Genomic DNA, 11181 nt, shown 5'->3' on the forward strand with positions numbered 1-11181 from the left:
TGTATCATCATACATCTTACACAGTTGTACAGTACAATAGCATACAAATTGGATGACTTAACTTATCAAACATCTTGGAGGATGTTTAGTATTAGACTTCTTTCTCTGAGACCAGGTTGCTTGTTGCCCAGTAACAACAAAGGAGATCTCCTCTAACAACAAAAAATGGCAACCAAATGTATTTTTTTCTGATTTTCCTCTAACCCCTCCAATGAAACATGTTGTTTGTGACAAACAATCAAATGCACGGGACTCTCTGCTGCCTCATGTCAGATGTCATCGATCAAGGTGCCAGAGGGCAGGAAGGGGAGGGAAGGTTTGGCACTGGGTAGGGCAACAGCTGGCTCACACTGAGGACACACCTCTGTTTTGTCCCATATATACCTGTAGTGATACAGAATGTAGTTTCAGGGTCACAGCCACACTCAGGGCAGGTCAAAGAGCATCACTGTACTTACTCAGCCTCCACCATGGGGAATTGCAGCCAGGGATGCAAAGACTATTTCTCTCGGCAAAAGAACACCAACATCCGTCTTACACTGCCGGTAGTCTGCTTCGTCTGGCAGATTGCCATGATCATCCTCTTCGGAGTCTTCATCCGCTACGACGAGGAGTCGGACACACACTGGGTAGAGACCAAGGCCCATCACAACATCACCAGCGACATAGAGAATGACTTCTACTTCAGATACCCCAGTAAGTACATTCATAATCACAGGTCTGCCTGGTGCATCCTTTAGGTTGACAATAAACAGTAAATGTATGATTCGTGGTTTCATCTTCATTGAAATGGTAAAGACTCGGGTTATTAATAAGAAGCATGCTTGCTGTTTGATCAGATGACAACCTTTGATCTCTAGGATGTTTGATTTCCCCTGTGAAATCCTCTGGACAACGATCTCAGTCTCAGTTATTTTGAAAGCATCTATTCATTAATGGACTAATGCAGTAGCAGTCCAAATTTGCCCTCCTAACTTGGGTTAAAACTACATAAACTCTTTACCACATGTTGGTCAGTGCTTATTTCCAATTTGTCTGATTCTAGCTTGGTTCATAACAGCTTCTGATGGGCATCTTTGCTGATAGCCAGGCTAAAATGAGTGACAAGTTAAGTTTACTCGTGATGCTATGTGGCATCTGTTTCCTCTTATAATATGATGTGTTTTGATTTGTCAGGGATTATATCCTACCTGTAGCTCTGGTGTGTAAACTGACAGGGTGTGTATCCTAAACCTGCTAATCTGATGATGACATTTCCAGTTGAACATGTCAAGTTAACAGCTTTAAAACTTTGACCAAATGGTACAGAACACCAGGACTGATTTTTATTTTTAAAAACTATGCAACTACTGAGAGCCCCTTGCATTGGATGCAATAACATGTTTCATTAACTATTAGGATTTATTTTACACTTTTAATAATTATCTCGCTCTCCCTCTCTCTTTCTCCATCTCTCTCTATCTCACTCTTTCTCCTTCTAACTCTCCTCTCTCCAGGCTTCCAGGATGTCCATGTGATGATTTTTGTGGGTTTTGGGTTCCTCATGACTTTCTTGAAGAGGTACAGCTTCGGTGCGGTCGGCTTCAACTTCCTCGTTGCCTCCTTCGGCCTGCAGTGGGCTCTGCTTATGCAAGGCTGGTTCCACTCTCTAGACCCCCAGACAGGAAAGATCTTCATCGGTGTTGAAAGGTATGCAACTGCACTGATGTGCATCTATGAGGCTGCAATTTCTTCAGTAATTAGAGTGAGAACTGATGAGGTATGCACACACATAGGAGAGGGGAGGAGGCTTAGTCAGTGAGTTGCTACTCATACTGAGACAATGGCAGAATGGTTGTAGGAACAATAGACTGTACTCTCTTAGGGTTAAGCAAGCTGTCACCATGGGTTAAGCGGTGATGGGTTAAAACAGGTATGGGCAACTGGTGGTCTGCGGGCATCATATTATTATTTCAACTGGGGGGGACTCAGTCGGGGTCTCAACTTACTATTGAGAGTTAGAATAAACTAAGTGCAATTTCAAAATGTGGTTGTGCATCAGCAGTCACTCAATTAGCCCATGTCAGCTACATTTTTTAGATTGGTGAGTTAGTCTAGCGGCCAGCTATCTAGCATGATCGTAATACCTACCGGTGTGGGGCCCATCGATGAAAATATTTGCCTCCACCCCATTGCAACATGTGTAGAATTGCTGCAAACTTGCTTAATGAACTGCAACATTTTCTCTACGTCCCATGCCAAAATGTGCTGTATTGCAGGAAATTGACTTTAAAATGTAAATGTTTTCTCTGCGCTGTCATGGGGGGGGTTACAACCTCCCCGTCAAAGTTGCCCATCCCTGGGTTCAACTGATGGATGGGTTCTTGTTCTGAGAATCTCAATAACAAGAGGCGGGGAGGTTGTAACCATTTAGGTTGACTTCATCACAAATATCATTATCCTTGAGACTTCTCTCCCGTGGTATTCATCTTGAAGGGCAGACTATCATTTCTCTCATAGCTGAGAGAAAGACCTGAAGGAGGATTACCTGAAGGAGGATTACTTACTGATCTAGTCATTCAGGTTTTACTTCTGTATACATGACTGACTCTCTCACATGACTCTCCAGTAATAATCTCCACCCCACCCACCTGTGTCTTCTATCTGCAGTCTGATCAATGCTGACTTCTGTGTGGCGGGCTGTCTCATAGCCTACGGGGCAGTGCTGGGCAAAGTCAGCCCCGTCCAGCTGTTGGTTATGACCCTGTTTGGTGTCACTCTGTTCGCTGTGGAAGAGTACATCATTCTGAACTTACTTCATGTGAGTCCCATCAAGCACTCTCTGGGCGTACAACTATTAAATTAAACACACTGTATTAGCCATGGTTGGATTCATTGAATTCACCCTTTAACCCTGATATAGTAACGTATTTATGTAACCTCAATGGCCTGCAGCCACGTAATCACATGGTTTGGTACACCTGGTAACAAATGACTGTTTCTGTCCCCACAGGCTAGGGATGCCGGTGGCTCCATGGTTATTCACACCTTTGGAGGTTATTATGGTCTGACCATTTCCTGGGTCCTTTACCGACCTAATTTACACCAGAGCAAGCGTATGCAGGGCTCTGTGTACCACTCCGATATCTTCGCCATGATCGGTGAGTTAGTTGTCCATTGCATAAACATATGAATGGTTCTGATTTGCTCTGTGTGGGTTTCACTCCCTCTGGTGATGGTGACCTATCTTTAGTTTGTAGAAGTTTTCTGCCATGGCACTGTTCCTGTTCTGAAGTGTGTGTGATAATCGGTGTGTTTTAACTGTGTTGTCCCTTCTCTCTCCTCAGGCACACTGTTCCTGTTCTGAAGTGTGTGTGATGATCGGTGTGTTTTAACTGTGTTCCTTCTCTCTCCTCAGGCACACTGTTCCTGTGGATGTTCTGGCCCAGTTTCAACTCGGCCATTACTGACCATGGAGACGGTCAGCACAGGGCAGTCATCAACACCTACCTGTGCCTGGCCTCCACTGTCCTCACCACAGTGGCCATCTCCAGCCTCTCCCAGAAGACTGGCAAGCTCGACATGGTAAGAATCATCACTATGTGTATGTGTGTTTGAATGTGTGACATTCTCTGTAACTGTGTAATTGTGACACTAACTGATGACCTCTCAGTCTGCATAATCCTCCTCTGCGCTCATCTTGTTGACTGACAACTTTGAGTGTCATGACTGGTGCTCTCTCTTGCTTAACAGGTGCATATCCAGAATTCCACCCTGGCGGGGGGTGTTGCCTTGGGGACAGCGGCTGAGTTTATGATCTCTCCCTACGGCGCTCTGATCGTGGGCTTCTTCTGCGGCATCATCTCTACCATGGGCTACATCTTCATTTCTGTGAGTCTCAACTCTGGCCACTCACAGCTTAAAGCTACAATGTCTTGTTTTGTAGGCATAGTAGGTTCTGTCCAAAGAAAGGCATACCAACTCTTACAGCTCTTATTTACTTCTTATGAATGATGTTGGGCCACACTCAAAAAAGAAGGTATAGCACTCTAAATGGTTGCCTAATCTTTGGGCAGATTCCTTTACCATAAACGGTAACACACTATTTGGGGCTGTTTACGGGTGTGTTGAACTTTTCCTTGTCTCCTCCCAGCCCTTCTTGGAGAAGACACTGAAGATTCAGGACACGTGTGGAATACACAACCTGCACGCCATGCCTGGGGTGATTGGCGGGATAGTTGGAGCCATCACTGCTGCAGCTGCCAGCGAGTCAGTCTACGGAAAGCAGGGGTGAGTCAGGAGACCCGAAGGCCACACAGCCAAACCACATGAACCCGAACATGTATCCTTGTTACCAGACAATCAGAACACATATTCCCCCACAACCTCTCATCAACCAATCATATCACACAGTTACTGTATGTCACAGGACAGATCTTAAACGATGAATGTAATTTTACACCGAACAATTTATGTCAATTACAGTTTAGGCTGTAGTCTAACAGTTAGTTGGAAATATACAGAGTCATTAGAAGACTCAACAATAAGCCTAAATATGGCACACAATCTGACTCTGTACATTTTCTGTCCAGGTTGATCAACACGTTTGACTTCACTGGAGACTTTAAGGACAGAACTGTGTTAACTCAGGGTGGATACCAGGCCGCTGGCATGTGTGTGTCCATCGTCTTCGGGGTTGTAGGCGGAGCTATAGTCGGTGAGTTTGGCCACGACAGCCTAGCATCCGAGATAGAGAGGAGCCATGGGCATATAAAGGGTGACCTAGAGGTGACATGGGTGTTATAAGGGGTGACGTACTTGAAGGAAAGGGACTGAAGTTAAACGCTATCTCCTCTGTTCACAGGTTCCATACTGAAGTTACCCATTTGGGGTGATCCTGCTGATGAGAACTGCTTCGATGATGAGATGTACTGGGAGGTAAGGGAACCAGCCACTCATCACCTGCTGTTCACAATATAGCCACTAGGTGATGCTATTGTCTTTGACTTGACGACCTGCAGACCTCCTTTGAGATCTACATCTGAGAAAAAAAGGAGAAATAAAGATCAACTATAGTAGTCGATAAAACTATTGCATTACACTGACCACACTGAAGACATTTCACACAAGTAGGACAATAAAACCTAAATCACCTATGATTTCTTCACAGCTCCCTGATGAAGAGGAGGAGCATCAGGAGAGCATCCCTCCCATTCTGGAGTACAACAACCACATGATCCACAAGCAGCAAGACCTGTAAGTCCATTCAGCATGCTCTGTTTGACCATATCACACAAATCGTTAGTGATTTGTTGAAGTTATAATCAAGTATTAGTTTTAAATACAGTACTTGTTTATAGATAATCCAATCTTTTCTCAAACCATTATGTTCTCTGTTTATTATATTTTTTTAAACCTTTATTTAATGACTAATCATTCCACAAGAGAGAGCAGTGGAGGGAAACATTTCTGTTTTTCTTTCTAAGTCTGTGATGTTTTGCTCTTATTCTAATAGATCTGAGTCCAACTTCTCTGTGGAACACTGTGAAAGCTAAATACAGAGGTGTGAGGACACCACCACCCAAAGACGTGCTGCTGGACCACGGAATTACCACGGAAATCCAACAGACGACAGCACTCCCCTTAAATGAAGGCACCTATACAAGGAACATTATTAAAACATGCTTTCTTGCATCTTATGTTAAGGTCATTACCTACATTTGAAGCCATCAGATACTGTACGTGCCTTCAGCCCTCCACCCACACCATTAGATCACATACACTTCCTAGATGGTTAAGCACTGACACGGAACACTGTGTCCTGAATTCTGGTAAAATGCTGATCTATTGAAAGGACCTCTAAGATCTGCACTTAATCCACATTATGTATGTACAACTATAACCTACTACACAAAATGGCCAATAGAGCTTTTCCTGAGTATTCGTATACTGTGTAATATGTTTTATATATATGTATATATATATAATCACACACTGTGAAATCTTTGACCACAACTACTGAATTGAATGAGGTTGAGGAAGGGATTATTTTATGAAATGACTTTGACCAATACTCATTCTGTGGCCTCTTGTATGTTGTACATTTTCTTCACATTTTCTTTTCAGATCATTTTTTATTTTAATACAGTTGGTGCATATGTGAAGAGGACAGTAGTTTACTTTTAGTTAAAAGTGAATATTTTGTCTATTGTGCTCTGAAAACCCCCAAAATGGTTTTGCTCTATTTTCACAATGCAGGAGTACCCTTTAAGTCCCCAATGTGATCATTTTCTTTGGTTAAATACTTGAAATGTACTTCTACAACTCATCATTGTCTCTTTGTTTGGGATAACGATTTAAATTTTACTTGAACGTTTTTGGTAACATAATGCATTTAAACAGCTTTTAAAGCTACGTTTATGCAAACACATTCTCATCACTATCTCTAATGATTGAATGTATCCCCTGCCTTCTGAGATGTCTTCCACCTGTTAATGATGTTTTTACTGTGCTTGTTGTCTGAGTGACAAAAGTTATTTAGATGTTTTATGTAAATCTCATTCCATACTCAAAATCATGTTTATTTAAATGTTGCTACTCATGTAACTTAACAAATAAAATGTGATGTTAGATATGTGTTTGCCTCTTCTCCTTGATAGCTCCACAGTCATGTAAGATGGATGTCAGTATGTGTATATCTGATGTCATGCTCAGTGTGAATGAGAAGATACTGTACATAAGATGAACATACAGACCAGCATGATCAACATGAACTGTAATAGGTGGGGCCTTTTGAATGTCCACCACTGAGGTAATGAAGGGCTCAAATCAATGACCTCCTATCCCTTTAGAAGGCAACTGCAGTCAGCAACTTTGGAGAGGGGAAACACTTTTCACTGCACACAAAATTACTTTTTCACAGCAGGTTAGGTAAATTAGCACGTTAGGAGACTGAGGTTAAAGGTTAAGAAAAAGGATTTGGGTCAGAGTTAGCAAAAACGAACCTGCTACGAAAATCTCTTTCTATGGAAGTGCTGTGAAAAGTGTCCCCCTTTTGGAGAGACTACTACTTTGGGGCCTACACCATGTGACCATGTCTGTTTGAAGATGATGAATTGTTTGAAAGTCATGGTAAGTCTATTTCAAATCAGTAATATCATTGAAATTGTTTTGAATATATGAATCCTGTAAATATTGTAACATGATGCTTTGGGACAGACTACAGCTAAGGAGAGTTTGAAAGGAGTTGTATGTAAGTTGCCTCTGAAACTGATCTAATGTTTGTATATTTGCAAGTTTAAATGTGACGAACTGGCATTTTCATGTATCTTCTAGAGGCTTAATACAGCAGCTGTATTTTAACCTTGATAAAAGTTTTTTTAGTCAAAAGCCACAAACCCAAAAGTTTAGCTATTTAATTGTATTGAGTACATTCTTGGTTAGAGTTTAGGTATGCCTGCTTTTTGAGTGCTCCAACATGTTTAACAGGAATTTGTCATTTTTGGGATGTTTTTCTTGGGCTATCACTATATTATTGGCTAGTGCTTCAGTGATAACATAAAGGTGTGTTTGAAAAGTGTGTTGTGCTCAAGTGTTTTCCTCATAGAAGTGCTGTGAATCCCTATTTTCTAGTCCAATTACTCTGAGCATGTCACAAGTGTAGAGAGGAGTAGGCAGGAGGCAGGCTCAGGTTCAGAACTACTGAGTTTATTAACGCACATACATACAGTGGGGCAAAAAAAGTATTTAGTCAGCCACCAATTGTGAAAGTTCTCACACTGAGATGAGGCCTGTAATTTTCATCATAGGTACACTTCAACTATGACAGACAAAATGAGGGGGAAAAATCCAGAAAATCACATTGTAGGATTTTTAATTAATTTATTTGCAAATTATGGTGGAAAATAAGTATTTGGTCACCTACAAACAAGCAAGATTTCTGGCTCTCACAGACCTGTAACTTCTTCTTTAAGAGGCTCCTCTGTCCTACACTCGTTACCTGTATTAATGGCACCTGTTTGAACTTGTTATCAGTATAAAAGACACCTGTCCACAAATTCAAACAGTCACACTCCAAACTCCACTATGGCCAAGACCAAAGAGCTGTCAAAGGACACCAGAAACAAAATTGTAGACCTGCACCAGGCTGGGAAGACTGCATCTGCAATAGATAAGCAGCTTGGTTTGAAGAAATCAACTGTGGGAGCAATTATTAGGAAATGGAAGACATACAAGACCACTGATAATCTCCCTCGATCTGGGGCTCCACGCAAGATCTCACCCCATGGGGTCAAAATGATCACAAGAACGGTGAGCAAAACTCCCAGAACCACACGGGGGGACCTAGTGAATGACCTGCAGAGAGCTGGGACCAAAGTAACAAAGCCTACCATCAATAACACACTACGCCGCCAGGGACTCAAATCCTGCAGTGCCAGATGTGTCCCTCCTGCTTAAGCCAGTACACGTCCAGGCCCGTCTGAAGACTGCTAGAGAACATTTGGATGATCCAAAAGAAGATTGGGAGAATGTCATATGGTCAGATGAAAACAAAATATAACTATTTGGTAAAAACTCAACTCGTCGTGTTTGGAGGACAAAGAACGCTGAGTTGCATCCAAAGAACACCATACCTACTGTGAAGCATGGGGGTGGAAACATCATGCTTCGGGGCTGTTTTTCTGCAAAGGGACCAGGACGACTGATCTGTGTAAAGGAAAGTATGAATGGGGCCATGTATCATGAGATTTTGAGTGAAAAACTCCTTCCATCAGCAAGGGCATTGAAGATGAAACGTGGCTGGGTCTTTCAGCATGACAATGATCCCAAACACAGCGCCCGGGCAACGAAGGAGTGGCTTCGTAAGAAGCATTTCAAGGTCCTGGAGTGGCCTAGCCAGTCTCCAGATCTCAACCCCATAGAAAATCTTTGGAGGGAGTTGAACGTCTGTGTTGCCCAGCAACAGCCCCAAGACATCACTGCTCTAGAGGAGATCTGCATGGAGGAATGGGCCAAAATACCAGCAACAGTGTGTGAAAAGCTTGTGAAGACTTACAGAAAACGTTTGACCTCTGTCATTGCCAACAAAGGGTATATAACAAAGTATTGAGATAGATTTTTGTTATTGACCAAATACTTATTTTCCACCATAATTTGCAAATAAATTCATAAAAAATCCTACAATGTGATTTTCTGGATTCTTTTTCTCATTTTGTCTGTCATAGTTGAAGTGTACCTATGATGAACATTACAGGCCTCTCATCTTTTTAAGTGAGAGAACATGCACAATTGGTGGCTGACTAAACACTTTTTTTGGCGCACTGTATATATCAAATCAAATCAAAATCAAATCAAATGTATTTATATAGCCCTTCGTACATCAGCTGATATCTCAAAGTGCTGTACAGAAACCCAGTCTAAAACCCCAAACAGCAAGCAATGCAGGTGTAGAAGCACGATGGCTAGGAAAAACTCCCTAGAAAGGCCAAAACCTAGGAAGAAACCTAGAGAAGACTGGCTATGTGGGGTGGCCAGTCCTCTTCTGGCTGTGCCGGGTGGAGATAACAGACCATGGCCAAGATGTTCAAATGTTCATAAATGACCAGCATGGCCCAATAATAATAAGGCAGAACAGTTGAAACTGGAGCAGCAGCACGGCCAGGTGGACTGGGGACAGCAAGGAGTTATCATGTCAGGTAGTCCTGAGGCATGGTCCTAGGGCTCAGGTCCTCTGAGAGAGAGAGAAAGAAAGAGAGAATTAGAGAGAGCACACTTAAATTCACACAGGACACCGAATAGGACAGGATAAGTACTCCAGATATAACAAACTGACCCTAGCCCCCTGACACATAAACTACTGCAGCATAAATACTGGAGGCTGAGACAGGAGGGGTCAGGAGACACTGTGGCCCCATCCGAGGACACCCCCGGACAGGGCCAAACAGGAAGGATATAACCCCACCCACTTTGCCAAAGCACAGCCCCCACACCACTAGAGGGATATCTTCAACCACCAACTTACCATCATGAGACAAGGCCGAGTATAGCCCAAAAAGATCTCCGCCACGGCACAACCCAAGGGGGGAGGGGGTGTTTTTGAAAGGAAAAAAAAAACGTTTTGTCCATTAAAATAACATTGAATTGATCAGAATTACAGTGTACAGTCGTGTCCAAAAGTTTTGAGAATGACACAAATATTGATTTCCACAAGGTTTGCTGCTTCAGTGTCTTTAGATATTTTTGTCAGATGTTACTATGAAATCCTGAAGTGTAATTACAAGCATTTAATAAGTGTCAAATTATTATTCAAGTTGATGCGAAGAGTCAATATTTGCAGTGTTGACCCTTCTTTTTCAAGACCTCTGCAATCCTCCCTGGCTTGCTGTCAATTAATTTCTGGGCTACATCCTGACTGATGGCAGCCCATTCTTGCATAATCAATGCTTGGAGTTTGTCATAATTTGTGGGTTTTTGTTTGTCCACCCGCCTCTTGAGGATTGACCACAAGTTCTCAATGGGATTACGGTCTGGGGAGTTTCCTGGCCATTGGACCCAAAATATTGATGTTTTGTTCCCCGAGCCACTTAGTTATCACTTTTGCCTCATTGCAAGGTGCTCCATAATGCTGGAAAAAGGCATTGTTCGTCATCAAACTGTTCCTGGATGGTTGGGAGAAGTTGCTCTCGGAGGATGTGTTGGTACCATCATTTATTCATGGCTGTGTTCTTGGGCAAAATTGAGAGTGAGCCCACTCCCTTGGCTGAGAAGCAACCCCACACATGAATGATCTCAGGGTGCTTTACTGTTGGCATGACACAGGACTGATGGTAGCGCTCACCTTGTCTTCTCCGGACAAGCTTTTTCTGGATGCCCCAAACAATCAGAAAGGGGATTCATCAGAGAAAATGACACTTTATCCCAGTCCTCAGCAGTCCAATCCCTGTACCTTTTAAAGAATATCAGTCTGTCCCTGATGTTTTTCCTGGAGAGAAGTGGCTTATTTGCTGCCCTTCTTGACACCAGGCCATCCTCCAAAAGTCTTTGCCTCACTGTGCGTGCAGATGCACTCACACCTGCCTGCTGCCATTCTTGAGCAAGCTCTGTACTGGTGGTGCCCCGATCCCGCAGCTGAATCAACTTTAGGAGACAGTCCTGGCGCTTGCTGGACTTTCTTGGGCGCTCTGAAGCCTTCTTCAGCTCTCC

General features: G+C 42.9%; 1 protein-coding gene across 1 annotated transcript; it reads left to right on the forward strand.

The window, feature by feature from the left end:
* Positions 1-393: 393 nt before the first annotated feature.
* LOC118359954 (ammonium transporter Rh type C-like) lies at positions 394-6611 on the forward strand. Its single transcript, XM_052482212.1, has 11 exons — positions 394-696; positions 1497-1689; positions 2650-2800; positions 2993-3140; positions 3398-3564; positions 3733-3870; positions 4133-4269; positions 4572-4696; positions 4844-4917; positions 5150-5235; positions 5495-6611. The coding sequence occupies exons 1-11, from the start codon at positions 471-473 to the stop codon at positions 5532-5534; spliced, it is 1485 nt and encodes a 494-aa protein (XP_052338172.1). The 5' UTR covers positions 394-470; the 3' UTR covers positions 5535-6611.
* Positions 6612-11181: the final 4570 nt, after the last annotated feature.

The sequence above is a fragment of the Oncorhynchus keta genome, chromosome 2 (assembly GCF_023373465.1).
Source record: "Oncorhynchus keta strain PuntledgeMale-10-30-2019 chromosome 2, Oket_V2, whole genome shotgun sequence".
Taxonomy (NCBI): Eukaryota; Metazoa; Chordata; class Actinopteri; order Salmoniformes; family Salmonidae; genus Oncorhynchus; species Oncorhynchus keta.

Coding starts and splice junctions, on each gene's coding strand:
- LOC118359954 (XM_052482212.1), top strand. CDS start 471: ATGGGGAATTGCAGCCAGGGATGCAAAGACTATTTCTCTCGGCAAAAG. Junction 1,690..2,649: donor ATCTTCATCGGTGTTGAAAG/GTATGCAACTGC, acceptor TTCTATCTGCAG/TCTGATCAATGCTGACTTCT. Junction 5,236..5,494: donor ATCCACAAGCAGCAAGACCT/GTAAGTCCATTC, acceptor TTATTCTAATAG/ATCTGAGTCCAACTTCTCTG.